Genomic DNA, 20,192 nt, shown 5'->3' with positions numbered 1-20,192 from the left:
AGGAAGCAAACAGTGTTTGTTTAATAATTGTGGGCACGAAGAATACAAAACACACCGTTATATACGCTAGCGCCTTCAGGCTTTTAATATAGCGCGCTGCAATACGACACAGCAACGTGATATGCTACCCATTGTTAGGTGACTCCTCCATTTAGGCAAGAGAAAAAGCAAGACCGGCTTTCGTGCACCAGTGAGTACACCGCCGGCGAGTGAAGGGAAACACGTTTAGCCTTGCACAGCCGGCACGGAAACATTTTGTCACGTGGTGGTCGCATCAGATAACGAATTAGGAAATAAAAGGGCTCGCCCATTGAGTCGGCCGCAATGGGAATCACGAGGCCGTGCAAATTGAAAGAGCCGTTATCCACGTGGCAAGGCGAAAACCGAGGAAGTCGTCGGCCGGGCTGAGTGCTTGCGGCGTGCGCCGTCCGACTGTACGTGCCACTGTCCCGCGTGCCCCATTGTCCGCTTCGCGGTCGCGTTCCCCCGGCACGGGCCGAAGCTGGTTTGTTGGCGTCGTGCGCTTCGAACAGAACAAGCATTCGTATCGCCACGCGCTATCGACACGCCGTCGATTGTGCGCGGATGTGCGCGTACGGATAAGGCGCGTAGGAAGGGCGTCGGGTGGACAGTGAGTGCTATGGCTTCGCTTGTCACGGCGCTCGGGACCGCTCTCTGGGCGCTGCTGACGCAACTCTACCAGCGAGGAACGTCGATATGGTTCGACCATGGTAGGTGTGCCGCTCTGATTCTTCGCTACTGGGAACGTACATGTGCTGAAAAACACTAAATGTCAAAATTCTTTTGAAATACTTTTTGATCGGTGTCACATTACCCTTGAGTATATCAACAGATTATCGCTGTAGGTTCACATATATCCGGAAGGAAGGAAGTACAGGAGGAGGTAGAGAAAGGAAAGGCCGGAAAGTCAATCATGCGCGCGTCCGGTTTGCTATCCTACACTGGGGGAAGGGAATGGAGAAATAAAAAGAGAGAAGTAGAATGTAGAGAACATAAAAAAAAACACCTGAGCTTGAACTTGGGTACTGCGTTTCATGTTCTTGGAAAGTTCTCAATTATATTTGCGCTAAAGTAAGGCTGGAATAATATAAACAATGCACAGAAAGTGCGAATGCGGTGAAAAAAAGGCATATGTAAAACTTGAAAATGGTTCCGCCGATGCGCCTGTATTAGCGGAATCGATATTCCAAAGAAATCAGCCCAAACTAAAGAAATAATGATGTAAACAAAAGACGAAGAAGTGAATCATACATTTAGGCTTCATAAATTTTAAAGTGCGCACAGTGTTTTAATCTATTCAGCTCCCCTCAGCCTGTTTACATGGTCTGCGTTAATTCTGCAATGTTCAAGTCGTGTATGTAAATGGCACCGCTGTTCGCCTAACTCACTCGTATTATAAGAAAATCATGTAAAGTATGAATGATCGACGTGGTTTAAAAGTCTATATACATAGATAATAAATACAATCTTAACAAAGCAACAATTTTTTTTTCGATAGAATTTCACAAGATGTGTGGTTGTTGTATTTATTCCCTAATAAAGTAAAATAAACACTCTAGTAGTGTCATTTGGCAATGGCCGAGTGCCCGTGCTTCAACCGGCCTCGTGGTAAATAGCACTCATGAAGTGTTGCCTTCGAATCTTCTATTTCCACAGCCCGCTGATGTGATTTTATGTATATAAGGTCATGGCCAACCATTTACGGAGTTGGAGGCCAGCTCCGTAAACTTATTGTGGCAGCTAGTGTGTGAGTCCCATAAAACTGCCTTCGTCCCCTGCATGAAGGCAGAAAACGAACAAAAGCGCAGCGCTGCTAGAGGAAGTTGCAAATTATTTTGTCGTAACGCAGTTGCCTATTCATGTTTTTGCATGATCCGAAGGCCATAAATCGTTAGACAGGCGAGCGTCAACATTGACACACAGTACCTACTTTCCTGGTAGCGTAATACTTGTTCACGATTGTAGGTGCCTTCTAATGAAGTACTCAGTAGAACACGAGCGTTCCTGGTACTTCAAAGGGTGTGAGTGCGTTAACATTTTCTCTGTGAAACGAATTTCACATAGAGGACGCATATCAATATTTGCTTCCGGAGTTTCACGCAGATGTAATTTGAGAGATGCAGAATCAGAACAGAAGTTTCGACGAAGGTAACCTAGGCCGCGGGAAGCATTGTTAACAACATAGGTGAGACGCAGTATTTGTCTGAGATCACCGGTAATGTGACCGCCAAGATAGCAGTAAGGAGCAACCTGATCTAGAGTCATGTTTTTCAGAAGACAACAAATGAAGATACTGGCAATTACAGTTTGCCAGATTGTTCTGTACTTACTGTAATTAAGTTCTCGAAGGATTTGAAACAAGCGGACATAACTACGAAATACGTGTTTGAGACTCTCGAAATTCTGAAAGCAACCTCATTTTTTTCAACAGTCACTTTTCTACGTCAATAAATATAGCATATACGGTGCCTCAATTGCAAAGTCCTCAAGACATTAATCGGGGCGGAAGAGGAAGATAGATAAGCAAGATAATAAATTAAGAAAACACAAATGAAAGCAGATAAAATAGCTTTCAGGGAAGCCTAAAATTTTTATAACTTCCACATTTAAAAAAAATTCGGAAAGCTGGAAATGTACATCTATCATGTGTGCATGAGTTCATAAGATTTTGAGATGAGTACAGTAATGCGAAAAAGACAAGAGAAGTTTAATGTTATGGGGTTGAAGGCCATGAAACTTATTCCGCTTGATATATATATATATATATATATATATATATACATATATATATATATATATATATATATATATATATATATATATATATATATATATATATATTAGTCGGCTGAGACTATCACAAAGTCTATGCATTGGTCATCTATTTGAGCAGAACGATCATTCATTTATTCATTTTTTCGCTTACGGTGTTACCCATACAGAAAAGAAAGATTACTTTATTTCATGGAGTGGCCTGGCAGTTTGAACTTGGTGACTTTCAGACAGAAAAAGAAGTTTTATCTACAATATAACAGCAAAACTTGTACCAATACAAGAAAAAAAAAGGATTTGTCTGCCAGCGCACTAGATGTGGTCGTAACCAATCTCCCAGAAAAAACAAAAGAGAAAACACAAAGAGGAAAGACAATTAACAAAACTTTAGTTCGCTTGGCTACCCTAAATGTGGCATGGCGGAAAATAGCCATAATATATATTATAGAGAAGAATGAATGGGGGAAACAAAAAGAAATAGGTTAACATTCAGTGCGAATAAACACATCACTGGCTGCTACGTCCCAGACACTCGCAAAGCCCGCTCGCTGTCAAGTAGCTGAATAGGAAGTTCGTGGCCTTGTGCGTGCAGAAAGCGTTAGCCAACGTCCCAACATGTTCTTTTCTGAAAGCAGCCTTGCATTATGACGCTCCAGTTTGGTTCCACGAACACCTTCTTGAGTCGGGTGGCATGGGTTTATGCAAAGGAAGCCTGCTATAAAAATTATTTTAACTGAAAATATTCAGGAAAGTCAGCTTGTCAACTGCATGAAGTCAAAGTGCGGGAGATATACTCAAGAGACTCGGTATTTCATGTTAAATAATGCATGATTTATTAGCCCAGCACTATATCCTGAAGCGATGATTTCTTAGTAAAGTATACATAGAACAAAATTCTTTATTGTAAGGTATGCAAAAAAATTCTCAGCCCGCACCATAACATATAGCAGGCCATGCCACTCAGAAAACAAAAATGAACAGGGCAGAGCCAAGTAAAATTTTGAGGGGGAAGGATCTGCAAGAAAAGCAAACTCCACCCCCTGACAAACTGGACGACAAAAAAAAACAAAACAAAAAACTTTCGTTTTGATTTACAATGTTGTTCTCGCCGCTATATACTTGACCGAGTTAATCTTCAGTGACGAATTCGCGCGATGCGCAGCCTAAAGGTGCTGTCTTGGAGTTGTTTTTTTTCTTGTCTCTTGTGAGAGTAGGAGTTGCCTGTTGATTTAAACTCTCACGAAATGTAAAACTGAATACTACCCCCCCCCCCTCTCTACGCCCCGTTATTCTCAAGTTAGTTTTCATATTAGTTTCATTACTTTTTTCTTAGTAGCCGATGTAGGGTATAGGTACGTGGATGAATATTAGTGAATGACTTGTAAGTATTCATTGAAGTTTTCCCTAAACTTCATAGATGTAATCGCATGGTTCCAATTCTGAGGAACAAAACTTTGAATTGTGACAGATGGTCCTCGATATTTGTTAGAATTTTACCCTTCGTATATACAGTGTATATAGTTTTCACGATTTTTTCTGTAACATTTTTCTTTCCTTTTTATCGTTCTATTTCTTTTTTTTTCGTTTTTAAAGTAATGTTTTCTTTCTTCTGTCTCAATTTCTATCCCTTTCTTTTTTTCTTTGCTTTTCTTGCTCTATTGTCTTTTTTCCTTTCATAAAACAAAAGTATCGTTTTTTTCTGTATATTTTCTTTTTCTTTCTTGTTTTTTCTGTTTTTTCTCTTTCTTTTTGCCTTATTTTTCACTTATTTCCTTTCTTTCCTTTTGTTTCCTTTCGTTTTCTTATGCATTATTCATGCATTTTTTTGCATATTTTCTCTTCTACATTCTGAGGACGACAGGAATGTAAGTGAACACATGGTGCACGCCCGAAAGTTCTACTCCGACTGCATTGAAATAACTGTTCCTCATAAGCAGCGATCATGGCGGCATCATTTACTTAGGGAAACATTTATAGACACTTTTTTCAGTTTTCGAACTCGTTCTTTCGAGGCAGGCGCGATTTGCTCTTAGGCAGTGTGAGGGTGCTGCACTCTAACTTGGCGCCAAGTAACCGGCTGCTTCTCGCTGGCTTCACTGCCGCTGCATTTTCGCGCGTTCCGTGTCGGTGTTTGGTCGCACTTTTTTCCTGTGTGTATGTCTGGTCGAATGACATATTACACGGTCTTCTGAATACAATTGCGCGCCTACAGTCACGAAGATACTCAGACATCCACGACGTAGGAAACTCTCCGATGGTTGACATCACGGGCGCGATCTAAGAATTGACCACGTGTACACGCATCGAGCACATGTGTATGTCTCTCGAGGTTAATTATACTGCTGCTGCTATCCCGTGCGCCATAGCTCAGACCCTCCGGACATCGTAACGATGTGTTTGGTGACCGGGCGCACCGGCGGGTAGAGGAAAAGCCCCTAAAAACGCCACTTCTTCCCGCCATTCGACTCACGCTGTTACTGCAGAAGTGAGCAAGATTTATCGAAAAGTTTGGGAAAGACGCACAAGATGGACGATGTTTGCTTTCAAGAAAGCGACATCCTGAAAACATATAGGCATATCATGAATGGAGAAGTCTAAAGCAGCCAAGGTGCGTGGGCATCAAGGAGTGATGGAGTTCCTTGATTATTTCCGAATTTCCCAGTGTAATTGTAATGAAGCCGCAAAATAAAGCGTGCCGGTACTAGAACTAACTACTGCTGCCTTGCGATCTGCCAGAATAATGCCGGCCAGAGGACCCCTCGTTTTCGGAAGACTCCAGCTTTTCTGAGCGATTAAAAAAAAAAAGTGTGCTTCAACTTCCCTGCAACTACATATCGGCTGTCCTTGAGGAAGCGGAAAAACCTCCGGTAATAACCTTCTATAATGCAAAGTACACAGATGACATCTACTGGCACAGCGAAAAGAGAAAGTGTGCCGCTAAAAAATATTCATTACAAGAACCGTGCGGGCATGACTGGTGCTAACAGACGTATGTGTGTCTTGTGTCATTTTAGCGGTTACAGTGAAAAAAAAAACAGAATGACAAAAACAACCAAGAACAATGTGTAGATTGCAACCAGTGAAATGAGGAAACGCTTGATCTGTGCCACCGCCGCTCGAGAATGGAGAAAAGTTGAGATACGCCAGCTAAGTAAAAAAAAAAAAAGACGGCATCCCCAATGATTCTCACTGATCTAGTTGAATATTTACCTGAAGTGCAGAAAGTGTCCCTTTATAGTACATACATCATGCAACAAATGACCGAATGGTTATAGGTACACAACAGACTGTCTTATGGTTTGTTTGCCTCTCACAAGCCCGAATTGTTAGAGGAATTCAGCTATGCGCTTATTTGAAATCGAAATTCGAATGCTCGTGACCTGTGTGTGACAGTGACAAGTGTTTTTGTGTCAACACATTGATGTCTTTATATTTTCACAAACTTTGCATTTTTTTTTCATCCTAAGTATTATACACTCAGACACCCATAATTATGAGTACTTCAGAAGAAGAAAGTGCACTGGTTTATATACCTGCTGAACAGAAAAATAGCGTCGTTTCAGTGGGATTTTAAATGTGGCTAATACCTTACAGTAATGACTCGGTTTCAACTGCCTTTAGGAGACAGCCCGCCGAGGTGTTTTTTGCTATGCAAGTTAATGTGCACAACATTGAAGATTCTTATGCTGAGACTTGCAAAAATGTCTTCTAAACAACTAAGCTGGCGCCATATGAGTCACAGCCTTTACCACGGTCTCGGTAAGACGTTTCTAATACAACTGAGCTCAAAATTTTTCTCTCTACTACCTTGAAGAACAAGAAGTTACAGGGCAACAAAACGGCTCTTTATTTGACAAATGCTCGTCTAGCACTACGCTATGCGAGCTATTATTTTCACCAAGGACATAAAAAGACGCCGCGCATGCATCTATGCTCTACGTTATGCTCCTCGTTCCTAAACCAAGAAGTTGCGGTGTTATATAAGTGCTGCTCACCTGCTGCCCCGCGCGTAGCTGTAGCAGACGAGCGTCGTTTGCTCAGCGCAAAGTTTGCCTGCAGCGCCGCGGTGGCGGGAACAGCAGCCAGCCGCCTGCTCCCCGAAGATGAAGTGGAGAATTCCGAAACTGAAAAAGTATCTATAAACGGTAACTTAGGTAACTCTGGTTCATTAGGCATGTCATCAACAGAGAGTGCCACTGATTCGCTGCGTGGCTGCAAGCATCACTTGGCATTCCGCGCTGTTGTGGAGCTTCCTTCTTTCATACTTTGCTTCTTGTTTCACAATGATTTCAATATTATTCGCACGATCATCGAGATGGTTCACGACAGAAATTCTTAGCGTTGCGGAGCAAACGTTCATCAAGCTGCCACATATGTGCATTAAACCTTTATTTTTTTTCTCTGACCTCTATGAATTCTGCACACGAACAAAGGCACCAGCGTGTGAACACGACTTGCGGCGTAAATCACATCATCACAAGCTCTGAAAACATACTAGAATTATTAGCTTATCTCTTGCTCAAGAAATCAAGGCAAATGAGAATTTTTCACAAGGTCTAATTGCGCAGCTATGATCTGCATGTGTTATTTATGCAGTCTTTTATAAAATTAAACTGGCAAGACTAATACTTTTAAGTGAATACGTATATAGAGGTTAATAAGCAACCAATTACGACTGTCATCTGCTGTTCTGTGCCTGCTTTTGTAGAAGTTCCAGGCATGAAAGCTTGGAGATTAAATTTACCCCTGATACTCTAGAAACGCAGTCAATGAAAAAATGTGGGAGCGGCGAGGAAAGCTTGAAGCAGCAACGGGCTTTTCCGTGAAAAAACTTCCGAATGTCCAAGAATTTCCTAAAAAGAATTCGAAAAGTTTAATTGTTCCGGAAGATGTTGGTAGCCAATTTCAATGAAGAGCTATGCATGCCATCCCGCTTTACAGTACGCAGATGTACTCATGACCTTCGCACGAAAGCTAGCGATGCCCTCGCAGGAAAGTGCAGCTGGAAAAGAAAAACGCCCATCTTGCATGAGCATGAGTCGTTCAAAATACATTAAAGGGTCACATCCGGCTGCAACCAAATGGACCCGACCAAGTACATTCCTGTAATCGGCAGAGGTTGTCCTTCTTCGTGTCTGGTTTTGACTTCGTATCGCGTAATGTATACACACTCTTGTCTCACATGGCCGCACCAACCGTCCAAAAGAAAGAAAAAACAAACAAAACCAAGCACTTAGTGATAAAGGCGCAGGGATCAGAACAATGGAAACCGAGATTCATCGCACTGGATCGTCTATAGGATGTTTGTTAACGGCACGGACGCCACTTATCAGTTCTATCAGGCGCGTGTGGCCAAAACACTTTACTAGAAGTTGCCCAACTGTTGTCCTTTTTGGTGACGTTACGCAGCCTTTATCTAATGCAAGAGTGATATCATCAACTCGCGCTCACGTGCGATAAAAAGGTATCTGCTGTTTGCGCATGCAACAATGCAAGCACCACACGCACACTTTTAGAGATTCTTCTAAAGCGCAGGCATCAGGTAATACAACCAGGAGAGAGAGAGAGAGAGAGAGAGAGAAGTGAACGTTTATTTTTGAAACAGTGCCCCGAGCAATGCCCGGTGTCACCCTGAGGTGGGAGGGCTCCTTAGTCCAGGAAACCTCTGGCTTCTACTGCCCTCTTGGCCCTGGCGACGAGTAGAAAAATACATTTCCAAGCTGGGCGATATTGTTGTATATCCGGAATTAATAGTTCAAAATACTATAATGGAGGGGACAGTATTTTCAGGTACGTGTAAATTACGCAGCTATATGGTAGCTTTATTGCCAGACATATATATGCATATGCTATAGCATAAGGTTTATTTTGGAAAAAATCAGGCGACAGCATTACAATGACACAGTGAAGGTTGTTTCACAAGTAATTACCGCTTTCACGTAATAACTCTCTTAAACTTCATCTGGCCAACCGAAAGCTTTGTGTTGCTGAAATAAAGAGAGGGTTACTCCGAATAATATGGATATGTGGCTTTAACGTACCAATACCACCATATGGTTACGAGAGACGCCGTAGTGAGCGCTCCAGAAAGTTTGAGCACCTAGTGTTCTTTAACGTACACTCAAATCTGAGCACATAGGCCTACAGCATTTTAGCCTCCATCAAAAATGCAGCTGCCGGAGCCGGGATTCGATCCCGCAACCTGTTGGTCCCCAGCCGAGTACCCCAGCCACTAGAACACTGCGGCGGGGCACCGCGGATCACTTATACCCGCTTCAACGAAGGCAAATAAAATAAATGGTTTTGATAAAAAGCTCCCAATAATAGCAAAAGTCTTAGGCCCATGGCTGAGTGATGATTTACAGAGTATGGCTAGAATAGTAGAATATTTCTGGAGGAACCGTAGAATCACAGTAGAATATTTTCCGGAGGAATCATAAAAGTCACGAAACTACTAAAGTGCGGGAAATTTCGTGTTATTATTATTTGTTGTGCTTGGCTGCAGTATTGCAGTGTTTTAGTTTCACCGGAGAATTCTCTGTGAAGGTGAAACCTTATTGTCGCGGTTACAGTGTGGTATTTCAAGAGATAATTCCGGAGTGACGTGACTGCTAAGAGAACAACACTTTAGCAAAGTTTCGTGTTTTGTAAGGACATATCAATTGCGTGCATACCTGTGCTTTGCCGACTTTTTTTTGCGTGAACAGATGTTTGTATTGAAGAACAATGACTGCGTGAATGTTGTATTATGGTGTCTTTATCTAGCTTTGTAATTGTTTTGCACTCTATGACGTCAACCGTATTGTGAGAGTGGAGGAGTAGGCACTGCCAAGCAGTGACACTAACGTCTTTATACTTACACCCCCCAAAAAAAAGAAGCAATAGAAAAAGCCATATTTCAATCACATCTGCGTGTTCGTGCACTGCCATACTCATACACGCTAAACGGGAAAATTAATAGGAATTAGTAATTGTGAGGATAATCATAGGTGAAGGGTGTGCGCGCTTGATTATCCGTGCCGGACAAGGTGGTGTGCCATGGGCGGGGGGCACTGAAGCACACCCTCCCCTTCCTCCCACCAGTTGTTCTAGCTTGAAAAAAAAAACGCCACCGTAGTTAAAAATTTGAAAATGTGTCAATGATTTGTTTCTTTAAATGGCCTGCCACCTGTGCTCAGCTATTCGGGAGTAAAAATGGAAAGTAAACAGCACTTTGAATGAAATAGGCTTCGAGAAGCACTTTTCAACCCTTCTTGACGCAGTGCAACGTCGCGTGTGGTTGGTCACCATTACGTTCATAAAAGATGCACATAAAGAATAAGGTGATAACTTCTATACTGAGCAGAGGTGCAGCACAGAACTGGCACTTCCCTTTATATCATTAAAAAGGCGGCTACAGCCCCCTATTCCCCTGTCTGTTCGCACGCCTATCATCATAGGCGAGGAAGACGACTACTAAGCCAGGTAGACGTCATAGTCAGATATCTGTCAAGAGTGGGCGTTCGTGATAAACATGATAATAGATGCTTGCAAATATGACTTGCTTAGTCATTGTTGACGTGCACAAGTACCAGCTGAATAAATCGAAAGCTATGTTACCTTGTATACTGTATGTTACCGTTGCACATTCGATTTCGTGCAAGATGGCGTTTCATTTGAAACATTCTTTGTATTAGGGTATATAGTCGAAATTCGCTCACAGTAAGTAGGGCAACTCTAATGAGTTTTTGGGTAAAGGTGCTTGTTCAACTTACAACACTTAGTTCGAAAATAGAAGTACACTTATTGCGCACTGAAAGTGCACGCTGAATAAATTGCTGTATATTATGTACTATACATTACAAATCTAATCACTATCATTAGCAGTTGTTAGCATGGCTAATAAGACAAAAATGTAATTGGTATTTAACTGAATGTGTCTGGCAACCTTCACAATAGGAACACAAAGGCTGCCATCGCAGCTAATGTAGAGAGAGCAAGAGAGAGCAATAAAGCAGAAAGGCCGGAAGCTTAATCAAGGTAGGTTTGGTTGCCTACCCAGTACACGAAGAATGGGGAAAGGGCGAAGATCAGAGGAAACAACGAGAAAAAAAGAAAGAAATATTGTCGCTGCCGTTGAAGTAATAATATAAGAAGGAACTAACTTATATACAACATGTCAACATTTGAAGACAGATATGTAAGTGACGAATAACAGTTATTTCTTTTTCACCTTCACTGGCATTACAAATGGTGCTTAGAAACGCATAGATTTCTGCTTTATTAGAGCTAACTATAATGCTAACTGTTCTAGAAAGTGGCACAGAAAGACATGACAGAGCGGGTGCTTAACTGCTCGTCAAGTCTTTCTATGCCACTGTCTGAACGAGTCAGCGCTGGTTAAGTTTTGTTCGCGCCATCGGCAATAATACGCAGAGATTCCGATGTGAAATCACATGTAAAAGAAAAGAAAATGAAACGAGTATTTACAAAAAATTCCGTTACAGGAGGCGTGTATCTGTTTCGCTATCTGGTGGCCTCGACACGGTTGGCGTACCTTCTGCGAAGAAAAGGTCGACAGTTCGAATATGTAGAGCCACAAAAATACGATGACACTGTGAGCAACTGCGCCGTGTGTGCACCCGCGGAATGGGACTGCGAGTGTCCTCGCCCGAAGCCAGAACTAGAGAAGGTAAGCGCGTTCGGCTTTATTCCAAAACAGATGACGTGCACCCTATGTAAAATGACAATTGTAGTCTCTGGTGTTTTTTGCGCCAAAAGCAGCAGCCTTATTCCGAGATGATAATTTATGGAGGTGGCACAGGGCTGTCGCTAAGACTGCACACTCGATGTTTGGCTGGTTCCGGGAACGTGGTTTAGAATGGGCCAAGTCGTTTGCCATGCCACCCTCCACGTCACGCGAAGCGGCACTGTCGCTGAAAGGGATCATCACGAGATACGACTCCCGCATCTTATATGAGACAAGCTGTGTTAGGAGTTCGGGCCCTAATTTAAACCAATTGTTCTTTGCCGCCACAGCAAAAAAAAAAAAGGCATATTCCAGTGTCTTATAGCGGCGTACATTTTGTAGAGCGAAGACAGCGTCTTCTTCTACGGTGTGAACTCTGATGGAGACCGTCTGGTGGTCAGCGTGTCGCGCTTGTCCACTCACGTCGCCGAGCTGTGGCTCGCCCTGTACACCTCGGATGGTACTCAATACAAGCTGCCCACCACGCTTACACTGGACCGGAGTACCGGGAGCTGTTTCTCCGCAGCTGGTCTGCGGCTGCAGTGCTTGGCTCCGAATCGTCGCTGGCGTGTGGCATTTAACGGATTGCTCAGGCAAGTATATTGCGCTCATGCGGGGAATTCGATCTAGGTGTCTCAAATTAGTCGCTATCAGCGGGAAACTAATGGCACGAGATAGGAATACGGTAGTTCTTTCATGGATCAGATATGGGAGCGTCATATTGGAGACAATCAAACCCCCATCGAATTGACCCGCAATCGGCAGTGTGCGCAAAGCTGGCAATAGGGCTTGGCATAAAGAGTAGTGAAGAGAGAGCAGGTTGTGCAGTAGAGCTTGAAAATAAATGAGTAAGTAAAATAAAAATGTGGTTGATGCCTCTGTTATTGGAATCGGTAAAAAACACTGAAGTAAAACGTGGCCTACCCAAGTAGTCGAATATTTGCTGTTAATTGATATAATTAGTAGAGTTTGTGCAAGGTAAATAAATGCGAAGCATTCTTGCCGAACTTCGGTTACTTTGAGGGTATCTATCTATCTATCTATCTATCTATCTATCTATCTATCTATCTATCTATCTATCTATCTATCTATCTATCTATCTATCTATCTATCTATCTATCTATCTATCTATCTATCTATCTATCTATCTATCTATCTATCTATCTATCTATCTATCTATCTATCTATCTATCTATCTATCTATCTATCTATCTATCTATCTATCTATCTATCTATCTATCTATCTATCTATCCGCATATGACATCTAGCTCTCCTGTCTGTTTGAATATTGGTATCGATACCAAACTTGGTATGGTAACATGACTGTATGACGAACATAACTGACTACTCATAACATGAAAATCATGACATCTATGTCACAAATGTCATTATATACATGTCATGGTCTTGCTGCTCTTGCGGTGGTTTCATTCACATGATATGTTGCAAAACTAGTATGGTACGACATGACTGCATGGCGAACACAAGCGACAGACCTTAGCATTAAAATCATGACATGCGTGTCATGTAACAACATACTACATGCCACACTGATGATATGCTCGCGGCTGTTTCACTAGCTTCTCATGAACCAAATTCGGTATTATGGGACGTGAATGGATGTGTATTACGGGACGTGAAAGGTATGTGACTGATGAAAACGTGATAATCATGAGATGCGTGTCATGTAAAAACATGACTACATGCTACGCTCATGATGCGCTCGTGGCCGTTTCGCTAGCTTCACATGTACCAAATTTGGTATTACTTGGCGCGAACGGCCAACACAGGTCAATGACACGTCCAAACATGGTGATCATGACATGCCTGTCATGATCTGACATCCCACACTCATGATGCGCTCGCGGCCGTTTCGCTACCTTCACATATGCCAAAATTCGATATTACGTCACGTGAATGAATGACGAAGGTATGTGACTGGTGCAAACATGATATTCATTAAATGCGTGTCATGTAAGAACATTATTACATGCCACACTCAAAGCCCCAATACACTTCGTCGTGAGCCGGCGCGCACGCGCGCCGCCGTTCGTTTTGTCGAGTCACTCCGGCGATGCCACGCCAGACGCCGATATCCCTCTAGTAGAGATCAGTGGATCGGCCCACTGACCTTGATGGTAGATCTGCATGCCATATACTCGCAGGCGCTCCGCGCTGCTTTGCTTTGACGTATGCGTGTTTGAGCGCAAAAGGCGTCCCTCAATCACGAAGAGAGGCAGACGCGGTGCTGTCTCAGTAACGTCGTCAGCGGGAAATGCAGGATGTCGCATTTCGCGCCGGTTGTCACCGGACCGCGCCAATGGACTCTGGTCACGCCTGTCACGCCTAGCGCCACACCATAGAGTGCTTGCGTTTTGCTAGCGTGGCGTCGCTGCGCCCAGCCTGAGCGTGCGTCAACGTTGCGTCGGAGTATATTGGGCCCTTCATGACGCGCTCACCGCCGTTGTGCTAGCTCCACATGTACCAAATTTGGTATCATAGGAAGTGAACAGATGACGAAGGTAAATGACACGTCCAAACTTGATAATCGTAATACGAGTTTCATATAAAACGTCACTACAAGCTACGCTCATAGCGTTCTCCGGGGCCGTTTGAATAGTTCCATCTATTTCTAAATTTGGTATTACGTGACGTGAAGGGGGGATGAATGTATATGGCACCTTAAAATATGATAATCATGATATAGATTTCATGTAAAACATGACTACCTGCTACGCTCATAGCACTGGTCCTACCGCGATGGGCTAGTGGCTAAGGTACTCGGCTGCTGACCCGCAGATCACTGGATCTAATCCCGGCTGCGGCGGCTGCATTTTCAATGGATGCGGATATGTTGTAAGCCCGTCTGCTCAAATTTGGGTGCACGGTAAAGAACCCCAGGTGGTCCAAATTTCCGAAATCCTCCACTATGACGTCTCTCATAATCATATGGTGATTCTGGGATATAAAACCCCACACATGAATCATCATCATACGCTTATAGCATGCTCGCGGCCGTTTCACTTGCCCCATATGTACCAAACTTGGTATCAGGTGACGTTAATAGATGACAAAGGTAAATGAAACGTCCGAACATGATGGAAGTGCCACAATGCAGCCCATACGTAATGTAATACTCCAGTTAAGACATGACATGCCATTGCCAAAAAGAGTTGCTCTCAGCTTTACTGTTCACACTGTCGAGGAATACATTGAGCCAGCGGTAAGGTGTTACAACTGCCAGAGGTATGGGCATAAGGCTAAGACTTGCAGGGGAACCAAGAGATGCAAGGTATGTGCGGGCGCACATGATTACAAATCACGCACCTCGAAGCGTCAGCCTAAGTGTGCCAACTGTGCTGGACCACATCCGGCGTCGTTCTCAGGCTGCTCTCGAAACCGTTAGGCACCAGCGGCACAAAGAGAGAGAATAGCAAAATGGTACCATAAGATACAAAGAGGTCCAGCACCCAATGCGGATATAGTCGAAGATGTTCCTGCGGCACAAAGAAATGCAAAACAGTGGCGCCACGACTCTTACTAGGAAGTATTGAAGCACTCAGCACCAAAACATCGCGTTGGCAAAGAAGTCCGGGCCCAGGAACATGCTGAAGTGGAACTTTCTGCCGGGCCAGACACAGCAAAGGAGCCCCTGACTACCAAAGGGAAGGGTCACAGCAGCTTGTTGAGGAAAAATTCTTCAAAAAATGCGATCTCGGCGGAGACAGCTGGAAACGAGCAAGTCATTTTGCCAATTATCTTTGCGGCTCTTAAAGCAATTCTACGATCCCTGCCACATGGAGGTTCTTTACCATAAGTGAAATTGCTGCTAGATGTTGAGCATCTTTTCTTGTCGTAATCATGTCTACCGGACTATCTAACTGGTACAAAAGAAGTGCAATATTTCAGTGGAACTGCAACGACGTGCAGAATAAGAGTGGAGATTTTCGGAAATTTGTCGCTCATCACGGGTTGCTGATTTTGTGTATTTCCGAAACAAGAGTATCCACTAACTTTCGCTTGTCCAATTATGTGGTGTACCAAGCAAAACGTCCTGCTGCAAAAAGCAGAGTCATGTTGTGTGTGAGACGCGATATTCCGTCGACACCTGTGGCTGCCTCAAAAACAGACGCGCCGGAATTGGTTAGATGCAAGGTGAAGTTTGGTAACGTTACTGTAACTGTAGTTAGTGTTTACGTGCACCCTCAAGCGAACGTTTCATACGCAGAGGTGTCTGCAGTGTGTAGATCTGACCATGATCCCTTAATTATATGTGGTGATTTTAACGCGCACCATGAATTGTGGGGTAGTGAGCGTTGTAGTCTAAGGGGATCTTCTATAGTAAAAATATGCGAAGATTATGGTTACACTATACTAAATGATGGTTTTCCGACGTTTCTACGGGGGCATAACTACTGCAGCATTCTAGACATCACTGTGTGCTCCTCTGAATTAGCGGCTGGAGCAGACTGGACTGCAGACGCTGATACAAGAAGAAGTGAACACTTGCCAGTATTTATATATCACCCAAAGTTGAAGAAAACGACAAATAACCGCACAACAAGAATTACAAATTGGGCAATCTTTCGAGAACTACAGAGACAAAATCTTGAACCTTGTTCTGACGCAGAAACGTATGCATCGAAGATAAAAAAATTTCTAACAAAAGCAACTCGTGCAGTACCCATTCCAGATGGGTATTCGGGTGTTCACGCTGAGTATGAGAGGCTTCGGGCAATAGTACGCCGATCTGAAAGAAGATATCGCAGGTCGGGTAATTTAGAAGATTTCAAGGTTGCACAGATAGTACATTCTGCAATGCATAACCAACTGCAGAAGCTTTGAACCAAAAAATGGCAAGATTTATGTGCCTCACTTTCTCCATTTACCTCGGCGCCTCAACTGTGGAACACGGTACGTGCCCTCCGACAGCCTGTAGTCCACTCGAGACCACTACAGGCTCTAGCCCTGTCTCGAGGAGTTAGCAAACGTGTGATTGCCGAAGAATTTTGCGATCTTATACTGAGAGATGGAGAGACCGCCTACACTAGCGAATATAAATCCTCAGCAGAATCAGCTTCGGCGGTTGTAACAAAGTTCTCTGCGATAAGTTCATCAGATCTGGATGACAGCTTCACACCAGAGGACCTCCAATATGTGCTGTCTTCAGTAAAACGAACAAGTTCACCAGAAACAGATGGAGTTACATATGCTGCTCAGGCTAATTTGTGCAAAAAAGGAAAATTACACCTGTTGGACATCTATAATAAAAGTTGGCAAGAAGAAAAAATACCGGAAAGTTGGAAGATATCAAAAGCAGTACCTTTGCTAAAGCCAGGGAAGAGCCCTATGCAGTTGGACTCGTTTAGGCTGGTTAGTTTGACAAATTGCTTTTCAAAAGTAATGAAAAAAATGATCAATGAACGAATTTTAAGGTGGCAAGACAAAAAAACTACTACTAGAAAGCATAGCTGGCTTCAGAAGAGGTAGATGCACAATGGACTGCATTCTGGATTTGGTCACAGATGTGGAAAACCAACGAACGCAAGGAAACATCACTGTCGCTGTATTCCTTGATGTCCACCGAGCATACGACACAGTGAGTCAGGTTGACGTTCTGGAAGGCCTGGCGTTACAGAGATTCAAGGGCAAGATACTGCGTTGGATCGCTGACTTCCTGAAGCACCGGAAAATTTTTGTAGTTACGCAGGAGGGCCCAACGTCAGAACATGTCGTCAACCAAGGAGTGCCACAGGGCAGCGTGCTAAGCCCTACTCTTTTTAATGCAGTCATGGCGCAGCTCCCGTATAATCTTCCACCTAACATCAGATGTTCAGTATATGCTGATGATATAAGTATATGGACGTCTGGTCCATCGTTTTTGGATGTACAACAAACTCTACAAGAAGGATTGGATTATGTAGACCGTTTTCTAAAAAAAAGAGGTATGACACTGAGTCTCGCTAAAACAGCCATACTTCCGTTTACATTAAAAAGACCTGGAAATTTCCAGATTATTCAGCAAAATTAGCCTATTCAAATGCATAAAACTCATAAATTCTTGTGAGTAATTTTAGACCGGAGACTAACATGGTCGCCTCATGTCCAGTCCCTGGAACAAAAAGTGAATCAGGCCATTCGAATCCTCCGGCATCTCTGCGGGGCCAAATGGGGTGGTACTACAGAGTCGTTATTAGCCCTACATAATGCCTGGATACGCCCCATCGTAACTTACTCACTGCCTCTGCTGCACGGACTCCCAGCCTCCACCGAAAGGAGACTTCACTTGTTATTGGCAAGGAGCTTGAGGGTATTTCTGGGTTTACCACGGTCAACTTCCAGTGCTTTAGTGTATGTGGAGGTTCGAGAGCCACCTTTGGCAGTATTCCGAACTAAAGAAACATCTCGAAATTTATTTAGAATTTTCACGCAACATGAAAGTCGTTTTTTATCTGGTGCACTAACACAAAGTACGGCAACGAGACTACAGGATACTATATCATTATTTCAAGCAGTAGTACCAGAATTTAAACAATGGAAACCTTCAAAACCACCTTGGACGCTGCCACTTCTCAACGTTATCCGTGAAACATACGGCATAGAAAAGAAAGCAGACATGGCGCCTCTAGTAGCGGCACAGTTGGTACTTCATCAGCTTATGTAATGCATAATGTAAAAACGAAGGTATATACAGACGCATCATGCACAGAAGAAGCGTCAGCCTGTGCGGTCTTTATACCCGAAATTCAGAAAAAGAAGATGTACAAATTACCGCACAACTCTTCATCGACGACAGCAAAATTGGTGGCTATCTTTGAAGCAGTTAAGCTTATCTGCGAGAATCCTGAGCCACGAAAATGGGTGATATGCACTGATAGCAAACCTGCTGTTCAGTTATTCAGAAATGTGATATCACCTTACCAAAAAGGTGAAATAGCACAATGTATCGCATAAACTGAGGAATATGCCTCATCGCAGGGTCACAACATCGTATTCTCATGGATACCCAGCCACATTGGAATAAAGGGAAATGAAGATGCTGATACTCTCGCGAAGAAAGCATTGAAGGAAGGACGGGATTGCGCAATCCCTATGTCTGGGGCGGATATTCGGCAATTTAAATCGCAAGGAGCTAACCATTGTTCGATGGAGAAGTGGTTTGAGAGCCTTAAATCAAAGGAAACGGTACTTTATGAAGTTGATCCACACAGAAAATTCCACATAGCGACAGACCTCCCACGACACCTAGAGACATTGATCCACCGACTTAGATTGGAAGTAGCATGCACAAACAGCTTCCTGCACAAGATATATCGATCCAACTCACCGGTATGCCATTGTGGTCATGCAGAAGAAAATGTTCACCATATTCTTTTAGAGTGCGTTAAATACGCGAATGAAAGAGAAAAATTAAAGAACAAATTAGCAAGTTTGGACAGACGGCCCCTCACAATAAAGAAGCTATTTGGACCATGGCCTTAGATGCATCTCCAGAAAAAGGCAATAATCTTTCTGACAAACTTTTTAGTGGAGACCGGACTGGACAAGCGCCTATGACTGACAGCCAGAAGTGGGTATTATATAAAACGTGGTCATGTATATACTGCCATTAGATTAGTAAGGTATTCGTGTAAGTAGTTTATGACTGTGTGAACTGCGCGAAGAAAACTGTGTATTGGCATGATATTTGAACTGGTTTCAGTGTGCTAATATGTTTTTTTCTTTTCCGTATTGTTAATTTTTTGGTACCATTCTGTTTTCTTATTTTATTTTTCGCTGCAGAACTTTGTGATATGGCGTAGCCGAGGCAATAGGCACCTCAACCTCTCCACAGCAAAACAGATAAAATAGAACAGAACAGATGATAATTATGACATGGAAGTGATGTACGGCATAATTTACTTCCGCCTCTTGACATCGTGCTGATTTTAAAGTGGCCTATCTCCCTTCCTTATTCGTGCTTATCATATCATCGATTCCCACTGTGCGTGGGATCTGCCGTCTCTCCGCTCTCACTCTCTCTCTCTCCCATAGTAACAGCAGCAGGCGCCCGCCTGTTTGTCCTCCCTCTTAGCAACTGGAGCAGGAGGGGCGGGTGGAAGAGCCGAGAATGAGAGTAGAGGAGGAGTGCACTCTGCTGTGTGAGGGCGCTCGCATCGCGGGAATCGGTGGAGCTTCCGCGTGTGTTGAAAGAGTGTAGGATGGGGTAGGTGCAGTGCTTCACCACTCTTTCCCGATTCATTATTTGGAGCACAGTGGCGTTTAATTCATTCGTATTGTTATACCTTTACCTCTGTTTATTTTTGTGAACAAAATTGTTCTGCGAACATGCTTTCTGGGAACAAAATCGCTATAATTTTCAATCAAAAGCGCTTTTATCCTGATTTCTATTGGACCACATGATGGTGCTCCAGATATGTCAACTTACACGAAAGTGGCACTTTTGCCAAGTTCACGATTTTATTATATAGTCAATGTGCCCCACAACAGCAAAATAAAAATATTTGTAAGTATACGTTTTATGGAGTGTTTGACAGAAGTAATCTATGCATTTTATTCATGGTTGTGTTTTGTAAAAAAATCATCGAGTACACTACAATTTGCTGAGTTTTCTACATGCTCTAAAAAGTGAAGATATTTATGCAATCTTCAGAAACTGTTTTTATAATA

At 43.1% G+C, this 20,192-nt stretch overlaps 1 protein-coding gene across 2 annotated transcripts in view; it reads left to right on the top strand.

Moving 5' to 3' along the window:
• The first annotated feature begins 363 nt into the window (after window positions 1–363).
• The window catches only part of LOC119177847 (rifampicin phosphotransferase), a 97,473-nt gene continuing 77,644 nt past the window's right edge, over window positions 364–20,192 (top strand). The window contains exons 1-3 of one of the 2 annotated variants that reach the window (XM_075887406.1): window positions 364–731; window positions 11,280–11,464; window positions 11,864–12,114. In XM_075887406.1, the coding sequence (XP_075743521.1) occupies window positions 641–731; window positions 11,280–11,464; window positions 11,864–12,114 (527 nt within the window). In that variant the 5' untranslated portion in view covers window positions 364–640. The remainder of the gene's footprint in view (window positions 732–11,279; window positions 11,465–11,863; window positions 12,115–20,192) is intronic. The other variant, XM_075887407.1, reaches the window with a different exon arrangement.

This window comes from Rhipicephalus microplus, chromosome 1 (genome assembly GCF_043290135.1).
Source record: "Rhipicephalus microplus isolate Deutch F79 chromosome 1, USDA_Rmic, whole genome shotgun sequence".
Lineage (NCBI taxonomy): Eukaryota > Metazoa > Arthropoda > Arachnida > Ixodida > Ixodidae > Rhipicephalus > Rhipicephalus microplus.
The sequence above is the reverse complement of the archived record's forward strand: the minus strand, read 5'-3'. Positions and strand labels throughout refer to the sequence as shown.